The sequence below is a fragment of the Podarcis erhardii genome, assembly GCF_964252035.2.
Source record: "Podarcis erhardii genome assembly, chromosome: 7".
Lineage (NCBI taxonomy): Eukaryota > Metazoa > Chordata > Lepidosauria > Squamata > Lacertidae > Podarcis > Podarcis erhardii.
Window position 1 is genome coordinate 16,024,077 of NC_138511.1, and position 20,974 is coordinate 16,045,050.

Here is a 20,974-nt window from a genome sequence, read left to right on the forward strand (position 1 = left end):
TCCAGCTCCTGCCAACCTAGCAGTTCGAAAGCACACCAGTGCAAGTAGATAAATAGGTACCGCTCCGGCAGGAAGGTAAACAGCATTTCTGTGCGCTCTGGCTTCTGTCTCGGTGTCCCAGTGCACCAGAAGCGGTTTAGCCATGTTGGCCACAGGACCCAGGAAGCTGTCTGTGGACAAATGCTGGCTCCCTCGGCCTGAAAGCGAGATGAGTGCAGCAACCCCATAATCGCCTTTAACTGGACTTAACCATCCAGGGTTTTTTTACCTTTACCTTTTATATATTAGTGCTTGGTAGGCCATTACCCTGATTCAGCAGGACTCTTCTGTTCTAAAGGAAAATAATAAGAGAACTGTGCTCCCACCAGACTGGCATATTCTGCAACACATCCTTGAGTCCCGAGTTGAAGAAAAATAAGGCACTCTGCACATGCCCAGAGTTCTCTTACAATCAATCCCTCTTCCCGTGGAACTCTGGGAATTGTAGCTCCATGAGCAGGGGTCTCCCTTAGCAATGCCCAGCCCCCTGAACAAACTTCTGTTCCCATGAGTCATTGGAGGAAGCCACAATAACACCTACCAAAGCACCCTGAAATTAATTACCGTATTTTTTGCTCTATAGGATGCACCGGACCATAGGAGGGGGAGAACAGGGAAAAAAAGATTCTCCCCATCTCTGCTCAGCGCCCCTTCAGCGAAGCAGCAGGAGAAATGGAGCCCCTTCCATTTCTCCTCCCGCTTCGCTGAACGGGCGCTGTGTAGAGAGGGAAAACTGTGCAGTGCCTCTCCAGCGAAGCGAAGACTGGAGGGCAAGAGGGATCGGTGTGCACTGACCCCTCTCGCTCTCCAGGCTTCAGGCGGCTATCCACAAGCCTTCGGAGCACAGCAGGAACTCCTGCTGTGCTCCGAAGGCTTGCGGATAGCTGCCTGAAGCCCCCGGAGCGCAGTGGGAGTTCCTGCTGCGCCCCGGGGGCTTCAGGCGGCTTCAGCGAAAGCAACGCGAAGCCTCTGGAGCACGGGGGGAGCTCTCCCTCTGCGCTTCGGAGGCTTCGCGTTGCTATTGCTGAAGCCAAGGAGCCTGCATTCGCTCCCTAAGACGCACACACATTTCCCCTTAATTTTTGAAGGGGGAAAATTGTGTCTTATAGAGCGAACGATATGGTACATAATTGTGCTAGTTTTGGATAGAAAGGCAAGTCACTTAGGTTTTAGAGGAACTCCAACTGTAGCAGAATAGGAGTGGCATGAAGGTCCCTTCTGCAATGTGGTGCAGTGGTTAGAGCACTGGACTAGGCTCTGGGTTTCAACTCCCCCAACTCAGTTTACCGGGCGATTTTAGGCTAGTAACTCTCAGCCTAAACTACCTCACAGGGTTGTTGTGGGTATGAAATGGGAAGGAAGAGAATTATATATGCCACCTTGAGCTCTTTGGAGCAAAGAAGCTGGGATATCAATGCAGTAAATTAAAATAAAATAAGGTGGTCTCACCCCACTTTAAACGGTCAAAGAATCTAATGGCAGCCGGGAGCCAACAAAAATAAAAAAATTGAATGGGTATTACAATTGTAGGATAGGCCGCAACTGTTTAAGGCGATCCAATATTCTGCAAAAGGCAGCTTCTCTACGTTCATGTAATTCTGCCCTTCCCCATTCATAAATCAATAATACAGTGGTACCTCAGGTTAAGTACTTAATTCGTTCTGGAGGTCTGTTCTTAACCTGAAACTGTTCTTAACCTGAAGCACCACTTTAGCTAATGGGGCCTCCTGCTGGCGCCGCACCGCCGGAGCATGATTTCTGTTCTCATCATGAAGCAAAGTTCTTAACCTGAAGCACTATTTCTGGGTTAGCGGAGTCTGTAACCTGAAGCATATGTAACCTGAGGTACCACTGTAATAGCCCAATTGTAACAGCCATTCAAAAATAAATACTTTTCTCCCAGCTGCCACTAGAGGCCACTATTGGACTTCCACCTTGACCACTGCCATCTGGTCTGGGATATATATTAAAACCTGCCTTTCCATGACATTTTGGAAATCCCCGTCTTCCTGGTTTCCCAAAACTGCTCTCTCTTTTTTTCTAAAGGCCCCCAGATTCCAAAGTTCATATGTCACCTCCGGGATCTACGTTTCGCAATACCCTGCATCCCTGTTCCTCCGGCCCCAAAGCCAAAACTGCAGGAACGAAAGCTTGGGGACACCCTTAGGACAAGGTGCTCACCCCTAGCCACTGCACATGTAAAAAGTTCATCAGCCACAACGTGGAGGGAGGCCTCCAGGCTTGCTCTAAGGAAAAAGTGAAATTGGGGGGATCAATCCCTGACTGATCCACAAATGGGAATAAGAGACATACATGGAAACAGGGCACCTCTGAGCATGTGCTGAGGGTCTTTCACGAAAACACACCATCCAAGTTGGCAGCCACCAGTCAGCATCGCCTCTTGTGGCAAGGAGTTCCATAGTTTAACTGCGCCCTGGGCGGAGGAGGACTTTCTTTTATCCGTATTGAATCTACTTAATCCCGCACAACATTTGTTTTGGACCATCAACATAAGGAAACAATGTAAATATTTAGGCTGTCAACAGCAAAACTGGCTCTCAAAACCAAACGCCAGGTAATCAGCGGGAAGAAAACAGCAATTAAATTAAGTGGGCTGATGGAAATAAGCTGAATAACAGACTGATTAAGCAACCAGGTTTTTGGAAATATGTTTTGCGTTTCCCCCCCCTCCTTAAGAATCTGCAGGCAGAAAGCAGCATGGTGGCTTTCTTGAGCTGTACTCTGTCGTGGGGACCCGCATGGAGGGAAATTGCTATTTCAGGTGAAATGTTTGGCTGGTATGCTTATATACCGCTGTGGATTTTACCTTTGCAGAGTTAAAAACGTAAAAGCTCTGCCTGATCAAGCCAGTGGCCCATCTAATCTGTATCCTGTTCTCACAGTGGCCGACCAGATGTCACAAAACAGAAACTCAGAAACAGCATCCAAGCACAACATCCCTCTCTCCTTCTGCAATTTCCATCACTGCCTCGGACTGTGGAGGCAGAACAGGGCCATTGCGACCAGTAGCAATCCATAGCCCTCTTCTCCTCTGTGAATTTGTCCCATCCTCTTTTAAAGCCGTCCAAGTTGGTGACCACTGCTGCCTCTTGTGGCAGCGAGTTCCGCAGGATAGCTCTGCGCTATGTGAAGGAGGTTTCCCAGTAGTGATGTATGGAAGTGAGAGCTGGACCATAAAGAAGGCTGATCGCCGAAGAATTGATGCTTTTGAATTCTGGTGCTGGGGGAGACTCTTGAGAGTCCCATGGACTGCAAGAAGATCAAACCTCTCCATTCTGAAGGAAATCAGCCCTGAGTGCTCACTGGAAGGACAGATCGTGAAGCTGAGGCTCCAATACTTTGGCCACCTCTTGAGAAGAGAAGACTCCCTGAAAAAGACCCTGATGTTGGGAAAGATGGAGGGCACAAGGAGAAGGGGACGACAGAGAACAAGATGGTTGGACAGTGTTCGCGAAGCTACCAGCATTAGTTTGACTAAACTGCGGGAGGCAGTGGAAGACAGGAGTGCCTGGTGTGCTCTGGTCCATGGGGTCACGAAGAGTCGGACACGACTAAACAACAACAACAAATGTGAAGGAGGATTTTCCTGTATCGGACCTGAATCTTCAAACATTCAGCTGCGTTGTACCGGTTCTAGTGTCACGAGAAATGGAAGAAAACTTTCCTTAATTGTATACGCTTCTACCAGGTCTCTTCTTAGTCCTCTCTTCTCTAAACGACCCAAACACTGCAACCTTTCTTCATGCGTGGAACTGGTTGCTCTCTGCAACTTCCCTCTTGCAAAGTAGGAGACCTTCAGGGAAACCACTTCCAGCCAGGCAAAATCCCTCAAAGAGGGTGCAAGGCAGGGCTAGGGAGAGGCGTGGACTGGGGAGGCTTCTGGGGGCCACATCCAGAGGTTCAGGGGTCCACATTAGCCTCTCCAGGCCTGAGGTGCAGCCCCAACACACACACCTCGTTAGACTCTAGCCACAACAACAGCCAAGCCAAGAATTATATGGGGGGTGGAACAAGAGTTTTATCTGCGAAGCAATTTTCACACAGAGACACCCACATTTGAATATGTTTCCCCAGATCCTTGTGTCAATATCAAACACGAAAAACCTGCCTTCTAAAAGTTACTAAACCTTGTCGCTTATACCCAGTAAGGCTTTGCAAACCAACCAACCAACAAATTTGAACGGCGCTTGACACCCAGAAGTGAATTCCTGGCTGACAAATTGGAGACCTTTTCAGTCCCCAGTGGTACTGATTCAAACCGCCTGGACTTTGTACATGCTCAGAGGAACTCTCGTTCCTTGGTTCCCCCTAAACTGATTTCTGAATTCTGAATTTATTGTTATTCACCTTTTATACTGTATTTTATGTTGTTTTGGTTGCATCAATTGTTTTAAATTTGTTGTTAGCCGCCCTGAGCCCAGTTTTCTGAACCGGGAAGGGCGGGGTACAAATAAAAAAATATTATTATTGTTATTATAACTTAGGTCTCCCATACTGAGCTGCTGTTTTCCACCTGGTTCCACCTGGTAGGGATTAGGATTAGGATTAAAAACACATTTTTCCTCCTCCAAGGCTGAAGCCTGCCTTGCACAGAGGAAACTTGGACTTCTCCTGCCCCCACCCCCTTACCTTGAGAGGAAAAGACTGTTGAAACACCCATAATCTAAGCTGCCAGACCAGGCCATGTAAACAAGAACTTCCCTTGACACTCAAGGCCTGCAGGCACTGCTGGCTGCATCCCAAAAGCTCCCTCTCTTATCACCTGGAGAGGGAGGGGCTAAGAAGCCAGTAGGGAAGAGGGAGCTACCTGCCGTTTAACCCTCCAGTTGCCAGATCCAGGAAACAACCCAAGAACTTTAGGAAGAAGCAGCTACTGTAGTAAGATCTTCCAGCATCTCTCCTGAAATTGATACCCCCCCCCCCAGAAGATGTCTCTGGGCTAGCCAGGGTGATAGCCCAAACCTCAGGTGAGCCAGGGTGAGGCCTCACAGATGGAGCTGGACTACAACTCCCATTGGCACCAAGTCAGGGATAGTAAAAGGAAGCTAGATTCCATCTGGAGCAGTGCCTTGGCTCTCCAGCTGGTTTTAGACTACAATTCCCATCATCCCTGACAGCCGACTCCTAATTGAACTCCATTCAATATATCTGATAGCTTCTTCTTTAATCGAAGGCAGGGTTTCCCAAATCTGGGTCGCCAGCTGGTTTTTTTGGACTACAATTCCCATCATCCCTGGCCACTGGTCCTGCTAGCTAGGGATGATGGGAGTTGTAGTCCAAAAACAGCCGACCCAAGTCGGAGGAGCCCTGATCTGCAGAACCACAGGTTTCTCCTCCCTGCTTTAGAATAAAGCAGAGTTGTGATGGAGGCAGCCACGGGCAGCGAAGGCAAGTGAGGGTCTAGTTTAGGGATGGAGAGACTGTAACCCTACAGGTGTTCCTTGACCAGCCCCAGACAGCATGACCAGTGGTTAGGGAGGACCAGTGGCAGGGCCAGATTTAGGTTTGATGAGGCCTTAAGAATAATAATAATAATAATAATAATAATAATAATAATAATAATAATAAATTTATTATTTATACCCCGCCCATCTGGTTGGGTTTCCCCAGCCGCTCTGGGCGGCTTCCAACAAAGTATTAAAATACAGTGGTCTGTTAAACATTAAAAGCTTCCCTAAACAGAGCTGCCTTCAGATGTCTTCTAAAAGTCTGGTAGTTGTTGTTCTCTTTGATATCTGGTGGGAGGGCGTTCCACAGGGCGGGTGCCACTACCGAGAAGGCCCTCTGCCTGGTTCCCTGTAACTTGGCTTCTCACAGTGAAGGAACTGCCAGAAGACCCTCGGTGCTGGACCTCAATGTCCGGTCCGAACGATGCGGGTAGAGATGCTCCTTCAGGTATACTGGACCAAGGCCATTTAGCTGTCCTTTGTCAACAACAAATTGTCACTGTTTTCTGTGCTGAAGATATGACAAATGGTAATTTATGGACCTAATAGGTATCTAAAGCCATTTGCATATAACAAATAAAAGGTAAAGGGACCCCTGACCATTAGGTCCAGTTGTGGCCAACTCTGGGGTTGCAGCGCTCATCTCGCTTTATTGGCCGAGGGAGCCGGCGTACAGCTTCCTAGGTTGGCAGGAGCAGGGACCGAGCAATGGGAGCTCACCCCGTTGCGGGGATTCAAACCGCCGACCTTCTGATCAGCAAGTCTTAGGCTCTGTGGTTTAACCCACAGTGCCATCCGCGTCCCATTTTAAATTAATAAAGATACATGCCAGGCACAACCTCTGGAAAGGAAAGGTTGCTCTGAAAAACCCTGATGCCAAAAGGAGGAAGGGTGAGGCAGCTGGGGTTTTCTCCCCCCCCCCCCATCTCACAAATGCTCGTTTTCCGTTCTTGCTTTTTAAAAATATTATATATCTATAGTATGCATGCACGAAAATCTTTTTAGAGCCACTTACTCTGACTGCGTCTGTGAGCCCAGGTGATCTGCCAGGAAAGAAATAGACAAAAGATGGTCAGTTGGTACCCAGGAAAGCCATCAGTGTCACAGAATCATAGATGCTCACCTAGCCCAAGCACCTGAAATACAGGAATCACAACGTATCAGATTGGTTACTATGGCTCAGAGGCATAGCTGTCAACTTTCAGATTTGAAAATAAAGGATCAGCAGCCTCACCTGTCCCGGGGACAGTCTATGGGATATCTAACAATCCGGGATAGCAGCGGGAAGCAGCGGGAAACAACGCTGGAATAAGGGAACGTCCCGCAAAAAAAAGGGAAGGTTGACAGCTATGCTCAGAGGGGGTTGGAGGAAGGCCAGAGAGACCTGGGTCCGAATCTCTGGCCAGCCATGAAGCTCAATGGGATGACCTTTGTTCTCCCTCAGCCCTGACTTACCTCACATGGTCGTTGTGAGGTTTAAAATGGAGGGAAGGGCAGGGCAAGCGAAGCGTGCAATTCTGAACTCCCTGGTTTTGATTGAGCAAGATTGTGGGTAGGCAAACTAAGGCCCGGAGCCAGATCCGGCCCAATCGCCTTCTAAATCCAGCCAGCGGACTGTCCGGGAATCAGCGTGTTTTTACATGAATAGAATGCGTCCTTTTATTTAAAATGCATCTCTGGGTTATTTGTGGGGCTGCGTGGTGTTTCTACATGAGCAGAATGTGTGCTTTTATTTGAAATGCATCTCTGGGTTATTTGTGGGGCATAGGAATTCATTCATTTTTTCTTCTTTTTTTCAAAATATAGTCTGGCCCCACACAAGGTCTTGAAGGACAGTGACCCGGCCCCCTGCTGAAAAAGTTTGCTGACCCCTGAACAAGATACATTTTTTTAAAAGAGAGACCGAAAATCTGCGAACAGGAAATTATCAAACGGAAACCCGTTAATGCAGAATCTAGATGAGCCCTTAAGTTTTAACCATTACTGGGTACTGGACCCTGAGAACGGGAAGGGTCTCTGGGAATCATCCAGACTGACCCCCACCCCAAAACCCACAAGCTGCCAGTAACCGCTAGAGGGTTGAAACTGGTTCAGAAGCCTGGTGTAGACGCGCTTACCGAGGTTCGAGTCAGACTGGGTCATAGGGACCCGGTCCTCCAGCAAAGCCTCTTCAGCCTCCCAGTCATCCAGGGGTTCAAGGTCGTCGCTGATGCTGGATCTGCGCCTCTGAGGTGGGCCCTGCACAGCCCCCCTGGTGCCCAGCTCGGTCCTGGCATTGCTGACCACCACCCGTCCGTCCTCGTCCTCGCTGTCCTCAAAGTCAAAGGCCTCACCCCCCTCGTCCTCCCCCTCCGTCGAGATCTCCAAAACGCCCTGCGTGGCCCCGTCTCCTGGAAAGCAGAAGGGAGCAGGAACACACACACAAATCAGCAATTTGGGGGTCTGCAGCCCTTCATTCAGAACAATGAGGGCCAGAAGCTTGCTTTATTTTTAAGGGAAAGTCCATAGCTCAGGGGTGAGAGCACCTGCTTTGCACACGGCCCAAAGTCCTGGAGAGCTGCTGCCAGCCAGTGTGGGCAGTACTGAACTAGATGGACAAGTGTTCTGATGCTTGGTAAGCAGGTTCTTGTGCTCTTATGTCCCATTTGGCTGTTTTTTTATTATTATTATTTCATTTCATTACATTACATTTATACACCTCTTGGTGGTTGTTGTTGTTTTAAAAAAAGCTGTTGTTTACAAAAGGATAAAACAAGGAAATCGAGGGGGAAATGCAATACTTTAAAACTTAAAATGGAACTCACATCATTTTTCTAAGCGTCTGGGCAGGCTGGCCCATGAATGTTTTTGGCCGGCATTGAAAAGAACATAGCTGTAATAGGAATTTATGGTCTTAGATATATGGTAATGTTTATAAGTGTACCAACCAAGCACATACATAGATCAGCACAGGAAGGCCAACCTGGAACCATTTTGGTTCCTAAACTGAGCAAATGTTTTCTCTGCAAGGTCAGAATGGAAAAGCCTCCCCATTGTCTTTTCCTTCACAAATCCTATCTTAAGGGTATGTCTGTGTTTGAATAGGGTGTGAGCCTGTGACATGGCCCAGGAACTAAGTATCTATCACTACAAAAGACTGGCCAGGCTCCCCAGGCAATCCAATCAAGTAACCTGCCAGACAGGAGATAAACAACAGGAGAAAAACAGTATTAAAATTTCTGTTTTAGACCGCCTTTTCTGTGATGTAGGTGAGATGTATCTGAGGGGTGGTCTTAGGTTACACCCCTTCTGTGATGTATGTATGATGTTTCTGGGGGTGGTCTTGATCTACAGGGTGGCAATTTCAAAAGTCTTTATAAGGCCTTGCATGCCATTTTTCTAGGTCTCTCCTCTCTCCTGTGGGTGAGGGGAGCACCCTGTTGCAACAGATCAATAAAGGCCAAGCCTACAGGCTGTTGTTTGCTCCAAGTTATCCTGGTTGGTGTCTTTGTTTTTTGTCCAAGGGAGCCCTCGGATTTTTCCGTTAACACAGCACTGCTTGTTATCAATAGGCAGGGAGTTCCAAAGTGCAGGAGCTGGCTGAGTCCTTGCAAATGCAGAAGGAGCATTATGCGGCAAATATAGTAGTGCCAGTTCCAACAGAAGCATTAAAAAAGGCACATAGAGATTCCTTTGTTCTCCCCATATTCCAATTTTTTTAAAAAAAATAATAATAACCTGATAATAGTTTATTTTGCCTTGCAGCAAATGGTGAGCGAGGGGGAGTGTTTGCAAACTCAAGCTGCTGTCATTAAACAGGTTTGCAGGTGGCAGCGAGGTTTTATGCCTCAGGATTAATCCCCTGCTTTCTGGCAGGAGCTCAAGGCTAGGAGGGTGTGCTAAATTGGGAGCAGGAAGGAACCGAATACTGTGCTAGAAGCTCTGCCCTCTGTTGCCAAGTTCTAAACTGACCTGGCTGGCGATGCAAGGAAAAGATCTTAGACTTTTGTCTGCTGATTTCACATAACCGTAGAACTGTAAGCTGGAAGGTACCCCCCAAAACATCTAGCCCAAACCATCCCCTGCAATGATGTTTATAATATGATGCGTAGCCTGGAGAAAGCAGATAGAGAAAAGTTTTCCTCCGTCTCCTGTAACGTCCGAAGCTACAGCCATCCACTGAAACCGAACATTGAAAGATTCAGAATGGATATTTTTCGCTCTATAAGATGCACCAGACCACAAGACGCACCTAGTTTTTGGAGGAGGAAAACAAGGAAAAAAATATTCTGAATCTCAGAAGACAGAACAGCAAGAGGGATTGCTGCACAGTGAAAGCAGCAATCCCTCTTGCTGTTCTGGCTTCTGGGATAGCTGCGCAGCCTGCATTTGCTCCATAAGACGCACTCACATTTCCCTTTACTTTTTAGGAGGGAAAAGGTGAGTCTTATAGAGCAAAAAATACGGTAACTGTGCAGAAACAACCCAACACATTTTGCAAAGCACTTTCAAGACTTATGTGCCGATCACTGAAAAAATACACTCAGGACGTCCTTCGCACCACCCCTTATAATTTGTTGTTTCTGCCTCAGCAGCACCAACGAGGACTAGAAAACTGCTTTATATCTGCAGGAAAGCTCAGTTTCCCTCTGAACGGCTGGAACATATTTTGCGTTACCTGGGTGGTGGGGCGTGTGTCAGTTTCCTAGACAGCTGCCGCTGCCCCAATCTCTTTATTTTAAAAACGAAATAAAAACCAGAAAGGTGTGGCTATTTGATGAGGAGTGGATCAGGTGGACCAGAGGTTGGTAGAGTGAGATTTATAGAAGGTTGGAAAACTGACAGAAAGTACCACCTTCTTTTGGAACCCAAGTATTAACACCTAAAGCCGTAACAACTCTGCAAGTAGTTTAAGGAACTGAAGAGAATATAAGAAGTGCTTTTGCCATCTTGTTTACAAGCCTGCATCCACCAAATCTTGATGATAGATAAATGATAGATAGATAGATGATAGATAGATAGATAGATAGATAGATAGATAGATAGATAGATAGATAGATGATAGATAGATAGATAGATGATAGATAGATAGATAGATAGATAGATAGATGATAGATAGATAGATGATAGATAGATGATAGATAGATAGATGATAGATATAGATAGAGGATAGATAGAGATAGATAGATAGATAGATAGATAGATAGATAGATAGATAGATAGATATAGATAGATAGATAGATAGATAGATAGATAGATAGATAGATGATAGATATAGATAGATAGATGATAGATAGATAGATGATAGATAGATGATAGATAGATATGAGAGAGAGAGAGAGAGAGAGGTAGATGATGATAGATGATAGGTAGGTAGATGATAGATAGAGATAGATAGATGATAGATAGATAGATAGATAGATGATAGATAGATGCTAGATAGATATGATAGAGAGAGAGGTAGATGATGATAGATGATAGGTAGGTAGATGATAGATAGATTAGATAGATAGATAGATAGATAGATAGATAGATAGATAGATAGATAGATGATAGATAGATCTAAATATAGTTATCTGTGTCTTGAAAGAATTCCATCTCCTTGCAGATCTTTTGCTTAGCTAATTTTGTTGTCAAAGAAAACCTTTTCCCTCCTTAACATCCCTAAGTCTCCAAGTACCAGAGTTTTCTTTAGAAAAAGCAGAAATAGCCAGAAGTAGTGTGAGAGGACATGCCTCAGTGACAGTACCTATCGAAGACGGTTGGGGTGGTTGAGAGGTGGCCATCTCCTTTTCTCTCTGTCTGTGTGTCTGTCTGTCTCTCAACCACTGTTTCCTGACGTTTCTCTCTTCCGGAGCCTTTCCCTGCTGTTTTCCTAAGCAGAAGGGGGGGAAAGAAATTTGTTCAGCGGGGGGGCTCTGTTCTTCCAGGAAGCAAATCCCCCAGCCTCATTTCCCCCTAATGCTTTCCCCCATCCAAGACAGTTGCTAAGGCTCCTGCTTCCCTGCCTGGGGACCCCAGAGTCTGCAGAATATGTGCATCCAATGTTCTTTTGTGATCTGGGCTATTTCCACTCAATATCCTTCCGCTGTGGGTTAAACCACAGAGCCTAGGACTTGCCGATCAGAAGGTCGGTGGTTCGAATCCCCGCGACGGGGTGAGCTCCTGTTGCTCGGTCCCTGCTCCTGCCAACCTAGCAGTTCAAAAGCACATCAAAGTGCCAAGGAGATCAATAGGTACCACTCCGGCGGGAAGGTAAACGGCGTTTCCGTGCGCTGCTCTGGTTCACCAGAAGCGGCTTAGTCATGCTGGCCACATGACCCAGAAGCTGTACGCCGGCTCCCTCGGCCAATAAAGCGAGATGAGCGCCGCAACCCCAGAGTCTGCCACGACTGGACCTAATGGTCAGGGGTCCCTTTACCTTTTAGCTGAGTCCTAAGATGCAATGAACCCCGTCCCAGGAAGCTTAACCCTCCTTCTGCCATTAACCCTGTCACAAGATGACACAGGGGCAGGGGGAAAACACCCTCCAACTCTGCATATGGCAGAGTCCATAAAACTGTAGGCAATCTCATGCGGATCCTGTTGCCCATTTGTCAGGTTTGCCGGAGTACAGTGGTACTTTGGTTTATGAACTTAATCCATTCCGGAAATCCGTTCCTAAACCAAAGCGTTCTTAAACCAAAGCATGCTTTCCCATAGCAGCAGGGGACTCAATTTACAAATGGAACACACTCAACAGGAAGCAAAACACGTTCTTATTCCAAGGCAAAGTTCAGAAACCAAAACACCTACTTCCAGGTTTGCAGTGTTCTTAATCTAAGTTGTTCATAAACTAAGCTGTTCTTAAACCAAGGTACCACTGTATTGATTATTTGCCCTACAGTGAAATCTCTTTGTCTGTCTCGCTTTTATTTATTTATTTTTAAAAAAGACTTGCAAAATTCTAGATCAATTAACCATTTCCATCGCTTATTTTTGCAAGGGGGCGAGGGAGGATGCAAGTCTGCAAATTTTCCTCCATCGCAGACTCACTCGCCGGAGCCAGATGGTGGGTGTTGGGTTTTTTTAAAAGAAGCAAACCTCAGTAAGCTTTAGAGCAAATCCGTCAGGTGGTGAGCATATGGAAGCTGTCAAGAAACAAGTAGGACTCTTGGTATATCATGGAGCCACGAGATCTGTGGGTCGACAGATTCAGCAAGGCTTCCTGATGCCCAACCTCCGTTATATACAGTGGTACCTTGCCTTGGTACTCAAACAACTTGGAACCGAAACACTGCAAACCCGGAAGTGTTCCAGTTTGCAAACTTTTCTCAGAAGCTGAATGTGCTCCGTTTTGAGTGCCACACTTCCATTTTGAGTGTTACGCTGAGGTCTGTCTGTTTTTGCTATTTATTTTGCTTTTTTGTTTTGCTTTTGTGACTGTGCAGAACCCAGTTGAGCGATTGATTGATTGATTGATTGATTGATGGATTGTGTGACTGCAGTACATTGACTGATGCTTTCATTTTATGGATCAATGGTCTCGTTAGATAGTAAAATTCATGTTAAATTGCTGTTTTGGGGGGTTGTTTTTAAAAGTCTGGAATGGATTAATCCATTTTGCATTACTTTCTACAGGAAAGCGTGCCTTGGTTTTGGAATGCTTTGGTTTTGGAACGGACTTGCGGAACGGATTAAGTTTGAGAACCAAGGTACCACTGTGTGTATATATATATATATATATATATATATATATATATATATATATATATTAATGGCCATTGCTCTAGATAACTGTGGATGCCCTTTAGAGTTTCCTCTCCTGGCCAAGCCAATATTTCACTTTCCCAACAGGACAAAAAAGTTTGTGAGCATTCTGTTGCTGGGAGTTCTCCTCTCCTCCTCCCATGTGATGAGAACACCCAGGAACATCACAGGGAGGCTTGGCCAATGGCTAGGAAAGGCGTGTTGCAGGAATGGAACAATAAAATACGCATTGTTTTGACAGTGGGAATGCAAATATATGATAGGTCATATCACATCTGACTGCAATTTCCCACATAGACAGGCCTCTTTTTCTAGTTCTAATACAAGAGTAAGTAATTTGTTTGTGTGGTTGTATAGGTTTGTACACGTGTGTGTGTGTGTGTACACAAACACACCCCTGCCCATGCACCCAAACTATACATTTTGCTTAACATTCACCCTTTATTTTCCGTTATTCATTTGTTCATCAAAAAAGCATTCATAAAGCACATTTTTTAAAAAAATCTCTCAGCAGTGTACAACATTTTAAAAAATGGAGCAATGCTGTTAAAATCCAAAATGTAAAGTATGAAACACAAGTATAAAAGCACATAAAATAAATAAGGCTAGGAATCCAGGGGAAACAAACCACAATTATTTTCATGGGTCAGGGTCTTTCCAAGACACCTGAAGCAATGGATGGATCCTACTTCACTTATTAAACAACCATTATTATTGCTGTTAATTAACAGCAATAATAATAATTGTTTAATTACTCAGTGGCTCAGCACAGGCAAAGTGTCTCGGGTTCAGAAGTGGGCGTGGTCAGGAGTAAAAGTGGGTGGGGCAATAGGCAACTTTCTGAAGGTTGGTGGTTCAAGTCCACCCCAGGATTCCTGCATTGCAAGAGGTTAGACTAGATCAATGTTTCCCAACCTTGGGCCTCCAGCTGTTTTTGGACTTCAACTCCCATCATCCCTAGCTAGCAAGACCAGTGGTCAGGGATGATGGGAATTGTAGTTCAAAAACAGCTGGAGGCCCAAGGTTGGGAAACACTGGACTAGATGACACTTAAGCTTCCCTCCAACAATACCATTCTATTTTTCTATTATTTCAGCCAAGCAAAGGCCAGAGATTTCTACACACACAGTCTCACCGTTTTTTCCCTTCTCTCTCTCTCTCCTCTGTTCAGAAGCCTGATAACAAGGACTACCAATATAGCTGGCAGAGAGGGACTGACAGAGAATCAGACGCCTCGGACGTGAGGAATCCGGGCTAGAAATATTTTTTGTTTGTTTTCTGGACATTTGTCTAGGAAGGGACAGAAACCGGGGCAGGGGGGGGAGAGAATAGAATTATAAAATGTTATGTTTTGTTTTACTTGGTCAATGTGACCTATAATTAATATAATAAAGGGAAAATTTGTGAAGGGGAAGTTAGATCGACCTTAAAAAAAAAAGAAATCAATGATTATAAGAGAATTGGATAGTTGAATACAGATAAACAAAAGATTTTAATTTTCAAAAGCAATGTGAATATCTTTAAGAGGTTAGGTAAGAACTTGCTGAATTAACTTTGGAATTGGGATGTAAGAGGAGGGGGTGGGGGGAAGTCAATGAAAGTGGGTAAAGAAACTTAGGGTATGTAATTGTATTTGTGTGTTTGTTTGTCTTTGTCTTTGTGTGTGTGTCTGTTGTTATAAAATGTAAAAACCCAATAAAAATTATTTTAAAAAAAAAAAACAGAAGCCTGATAACACTTCAGGGATGCATCTCAGCCAAGCAAAAGAATCTGAGGAGGGTTCAGATCTGGGCCACTGAGGGGGTGTGGATTTGGGACAAGGGGAGTGGCTTGGAGAGTGTCCTGTGGGCCAGATTGAGAGGGCCAGGGGGCCACATTCAGCCTGTGGGCTGGAGATTCTTCTTCCCTGGTTCAATGCTTCCCGTTCAATCCCACCTTTGGGCCGGCAATTAAATCTTTAACCTCTCTCCCTGTGCCGCCTCCGGAAAAGAGATCTCTCATTTAGTTTCAGATCATTTGGCTGTCAGGAGGGGCAGGCAGCAATGAGAGAAATCCCGACAACACACAAATCTTTAACTGGAGAAACCAAACATCTCCAGGAGCCAAGAATGTCCACATGACCAGCGATCGCTCCCAGCAATGAGACATTTCTTTCGCCGGGAGAGAACAGCCCAAACTTGCTCAATCTCCAGCGTTGTGTCAACATTGCCCAAACCACACAGACAGAGAAACAGAGACTGTCGGAAAAGCCTGGCTGCTGGATTGAGCCAATGGTCCCATCCTGTTCTCCACATTTTTCACCAAAAACAATACGGCGAAGAGATACCTGTCCCAACATCAATCAGCAGGGAGTTCCGGAGTTTCCCAATGAAAGAGTGATTTCTTGCAAGGGCAGAACGAATGTTATACAGTGGTACCTCGGGTTAAGTACTTAATTTGTTCTGGAGGTCCATTCTTAACCTGAAACTGTTCTTAACCTGAAGCACCACTTTAGCTAATGGGGCCTCCCACTGCCGCCACGCCACTGGAGCACGATTTCTGTTCTCATCCTGAAGCAAAGTTCTTAACCTGAAGCACTATTTCTGGGTTAGCGGAGTCTGTAACCTGAAGCGTATGTAACCCGAGGTACCACTGTATGTGACCCTAGTTTTAAAATGCGAGGCATGTGCATATTGAACCGGCCTCCTGGGCATAATTGGGGCACGACGATCGTTCAGATAAAGAGGTGATATAAAAGCCATCTTCAAATATCTGAAGGGCTTTCACATGGAAGATGGAGCAAGCTTGCTTTCTGCTGCTCTGGAGGGTAGGACTCGAACCAATGGCTTCAAGTGACGAGGAAGGAGATTGTGATGGCCTGGGATTCGGACTCAGAGGCTGAACCTGAGGGATCCCAGCCTGCACAGGAGTCCCCGCCTCCAGAACCAGCTGAGCCGGGGCTGGGGCCTGAGCCTGAAGGGTCCTCACCTGTGCTGGATCCTCAGGTGCAGGCACCAGATGAGTCTGCTTTGGCTCCTGAGGTGATGGAGGACCCATTGCCTGAAGGTGCTCCACTCTCAGACCCGTCAGGGGAAGCTGAGGTTGCCTCTGGGTCTGGTAACCCTCCAGCCTCTCCTGAGCTGCAGAGGCTCAGGGCAGAGAGGCGGAGGGAACTAAGATCCCGCAGGAGGAGTGCTCGCCTCCAGGCCAGGAGAGACGAGTCACCTGAGGACCGGGGCTGCCCTATACCTCAGGGCAGATAAAAGCCAGTCAGCCCCAGTCTCAGGTTGCGGGAACAACATTGTTGGTAGCCTGTTCCTGCCAGCACCCTGTCCTGCTCTTCTGCCAGAGTTCCTGACCTCGCCTGACTCCTTGCCTTGGACCCAGCTTCAGCCTTGATGGACAGCCTACACACCACACCCTTGACCCCAGACTGGACACGGACCTCGCCACACAGTAACCCCCCGGGACCAGCACAGAGATTCCGACTAAACATCAGGAAGAACTTTCTGACAATGAGAGCCGTTCAACAGTGGGACGGACTCCCTTGTGAGCTGGTGGACTCTCTCTTTCCTTGGAGGTTTTTAAGCAGAGGTTGGATGGCCATCTGTCATGGATGCTTTAGCTGAGATTCCTGCATTGCAGGGGGTTGGACTAGATGACCTTTGGGGGTGTGGTGGAAATGTAAGGTAGGAAAAGAATTTTGGGAAACGATATATAATGAGTTGGAAAAAAATAAAAAAAATCAAATTTTATTAAACGGTCACAGACCAGATTAACTCGTACAGCTAGTCAGCGAAGCATAACACCGGAAAAAACAAAGGACAATTTCAATACAGATTAGGCCATAACAGCAATTTAAAATTAGACAGCGAAGCATAACACCGGAAAAAACAAAGGACAATTTCAATACAGATTAGGCCATAACAGCAATTTAAAATTAGACAGCATGAATAAAATTAAGTATTTGCCTTCGCCTGCATGTTGACATTGGAAAGCTCTTGTTTCCTGCGCCTAATAGCGGCTACACAGAATTTAGCAACATTGATCGTGATTTCAGGAACCTTATCTTCTACCAAGGCTCTCATACTTGGAAAAAATGTTTAAAATAACTTTTAAAAAACAACAACAACAACAACAACAAAAACCAACCACCCGAAGCCTTCCTTTTAGGAATTATCAGCGCCGAAATCCCAAGGGAGCAGAAAAGACTATTTATGTCTGCGACCCCGGCTGTGGGGATGTTTTTGGTCCGGAGATAGAAAGAAGATAAATTCCCTACCAGAGAAGAATGGCAGATCAAGTGAATGGACTATGTCGAAATGGCTAAAATGACCGGAAGAGTCAGAAATCAGGAAGACCAAAATTTTTAAAAAGAGAAAACTTATCTTAAAAATCATTGTAAACAGTAGGATTGGAATATCACTTGTAGTTTAATGGTGAATTTTGGCCACAATGGAGAGTTAAAAGATTTTGGATTATCATAAAAGATGCAGGAGGAAATGATTAACAATAGGACTCACAAAGGGGAAGAGGGAAGTCCAGGAGATTATATGGAATCTTGTTTGTATGTTGTACGTTGGATATGTGACTGTAAAAAATTAATCTGAAAAACCAAATAAATAAATAAATAAATAAATAAATAAATAAATAAAATAAATACCCTTGGGGTACCTTTAAAGTCAACAATTCTAGGATTCTATGGTCTAATAGTAATACAGTGGTACCTCGGGTTACATACGCTTCAGGTTACATACGCTTCAGGTTACACACTCCACTAACCCAGAAATAGTGCTTCAGGTTAAGAACTTTGCTTCAGGATGAGAACAGAAATTGTGCTGCAGCGGTGCGGCGGCAGCAGGAGTGGTGCTTCAGGTTAAGAACAGTTTCAGGTTAAGAACGGACCTCCGGAACGAATTAAGTACTTAACCTGAGGTACCCTGAATTTGGGCTCTTAGCTAGATGCCAGCTTACCAGAAGAGGCATCTCTTTTGACCGCTGTGAGAACAGGATGCTGTGCTCAGCAGAGGGTTTGACCTGATTCAGCATTGAGGCCGCTGGGCTCCCTTCAACTCCCATCCCTGAGGCTTTTCGGAGCCACCTTGGAACAATCGGCTGAATAATATACATTTTTTCCTTCGCCTTCTCCTCCCCTCACAGCTAAAGAAAAAAGAGCCCCACCCTCTCCAGCACGCAGGCTTCCAGTCACGCTGCCTGAACCATCACAGAGGAGGCAGAGAGCCTAGGAAACCATTACGACACCCGTCCCAGATTGGGACGGTAACAAGGAGGACTCGCCAAGAGGCCACAGAGCAACAAATGGCAGATCAGCTCGGATTTCGCTCCAGAAAACAGCAAGGAGCTCCTCCTCTTCAGTTCTGCCTCAAAGGCAGCATCGAGCGTGCATTAAATGTCACCGCGCACCCCAGCATGTGCAGCACACAGCTGGGAAAACCAAGAGTGCCCCTGAGCATGTACAGATCTCAGCTTGCCGCACTGCCTGCAAGCCACGGCCTGCTCCCCAGCAGCCTTCTCTAGCCTGCCTAGTCTCCAAATGTTTCGGGCAGAGCCGCACTGTACATTTAAATCATGTCCGATGCACATCTGAGTCACCCAACCTCCCCCCCCCAAAAAAAAACACCTCTTGGGAACCATAGATTTCCTCCCTATGGAACTCCTGTTTCCGGCACCCTTCACAAACTACAATTCCCACGCTCTGCATTTAAAGTGTATTCGATGTACAGTGGTACCTGGCTTACATACGCTTCAGGTTACATACGCTTCAGGTTACAGACTCCGCTAACCCAGAAATAGTACCTCAGGTTAAGAACTTTGCTTCAGGATGAGAACAGAAATCGTGCAGCAGCAGCGCGGCAGCAGCGGGAGGCCCCATTAGCTAAAATGGTGCTTCAGGTTAAGAACAGTTTCAGGTTAAGAACAGACCTCTGGAACGAATTAAGTACGTAACCAGAGGTACCACTGTACATTTTAAGCATGTGACTTTCTGGGAACTGCAGTTTGCGGAACGGGAACTCCGGGAGAGGAAAACGACAGTTCTCAAGATTCATTTGTGGGGAAGCCATGTGCTTTAAAAACCCTGCATTGAATATGCTTCAAATGTAGAGTGTGGGTCTGCCCTACGATTCCCATCATCACCCCAACTATTGACTACGCTGCCTGGGGCCGATGGGAGTTGTAGTCCAACAACACCCTGAGGGCACCAGGTTGCAGGAGGCTGAGCTACGAATTTGAACTTAATTTATAGGCCAGCAAGTGGATGTGTGGTGTTGCGGGGGGGGGGGGGGTGTTACCTAGGCAGGAACTAGTTCCCTGCCCCACTAACTAGAACCGCAAAGTTTAAGCAGAGGGAGCCCTGTGGCTCTTTGGCACTGTCTCCTGGGGCCGACAGATCTGTGCCCTTTGCAGATGGCTGCCCTCAGAAGCCCCATCTTCCTCTTCCTCTACACGGTTCCCACTGCTGCTATTTATATGTATGTATGTAAATATATATACGGGACCCAGGTGGCGCTGTGGGTTAAACCATAGAGCCTAGGACTTGCCGATCAGAAGGTCGGCGGTTCGAATCCCCGCAACGGGGTGAGCTCCCGTTGCTCGGTCCCTGCTCCTGCCAGTTCGAAAGCATGTCAAAGTGCAAGTAGATAAATAGGTACCACTCCGGCGGGAAGGTAAACGGCGTTTCCGTGCGCTGCTCTGGTTCGCCAGAAGCAGCTTACATCATGCTGGCCACATGACCCGGAAGCTGTACGCCGGCTCCCTCGGCCAATAAAGAGAGATGAGCGCCGCAACCCCAGAGTCGGTCACAACTGGCCCTAATGGTCAGGGGTCCCTTTACCTTAAATATATACACACACATACACACAAACATTTCAAAGGCGGTACCTCCATAAAATGGGTTTTGCCATCCATTAGGTACATTCCGCGCATAAGAAAAGCCTGATGGATCAGGCCAGTGGCCCATCAAGTCCAACACCCTCTTTTCACAGTAGCCAAGCAGATGCCCCAAGCAGAGACCCACAAATGGGACACGGGTGCAAGAACCTCTGCCCCTCCTGCAGTTTCCAGCAACTGGTATTCAGAAGCATTGCTGCCTCCAGCCATCCTGGGCTAGTAGCTATCAATAGTCCTCTCCTCTCTGAATTTGCCCAGCCCTCTTTCAAAGCAATCCTGCGTCCTGTGGCAGGGAGTTCCAGAGTTTAACTCTGTGCAAAGAAGAACTTTTTCTCTGAGTCTTCCAACTTTGAAACAGGGATCCATACTCTCCAGCATTTCTCCGACAAAAATAGGGACGTCGTGTTCCATAATGATAATCATGGTAATTTCATGATTTATACCCCGCCGATTTCACTGGTTACCCCAGCCATTCCAGGCGGCTTCCAACACATATTAAAAACACAATGAAACATTAAACTTCCCTGCCTTCAGATGTCTTCTAAAGGTTGTGCTTATCTCCTTGGCTAGGGGTTTGCATAACCTCATAGCCTCCAACTTTCTCCAATGGAAACAGGGACGTCTTAAGGAAAAGCAGGACATTTCTGGGTCAAATCAGAAAACGGGACAGCTTCTGTAAATCCGGGACTGTCCCTTGAAAACAAGGACACTTGGCGGGTCTGCCAAGATGACGCCCAGCAAACGACAGCAGGGCTGAGGGGTAGATTTGAACCCTGGTCTCTCCTAGGCACTTGTCACACTTTGTTTCACCTGCAGATCAAGCAGCTAAAAAATAGGACACTTATGTCCCT

The 20,974-nt window shown here is 46.4% G+C and overlaps 1 protein-coding gene across 8 annotated transcripts in view; it reads right to left on the reverse strand.

Annotated features, from left to right (window-relative positions):
- ARHGEF10L (Rho guanine nucleotide exchange factor 10 like) overlaps positions 1-20,974 on the reverse strand; it is a 136,244-nt gene that overhangs the window by 111,337 nt on the left and 3,933 nt on the right. For all 8 annotated transcript variants that reach the window (XM_081870778.1, XM_081870777.1, XM_081870776.1 and 5 more), the window contains exons 2-4: positions 11,236-11,361; positions 7,625-7,897; positions 6,523-6,550 (exon numbers count right to left, since the gene is read on the reverse strand). In XM_081870778.1, the coding sequence (XP_081726904.1) occupies positions 6,523-6,550; positions 7,625-7,897; positions 11,236-11,272 (338 nt within the window). In that variant the 5' untranslated portion in view covers positions 11,273-11,361. The remainder of the gene's footprint in view (positions 1-6,522; positions 6,551-7,624; positions 7,898-11,235; positions 11,362-20,974) is intronic.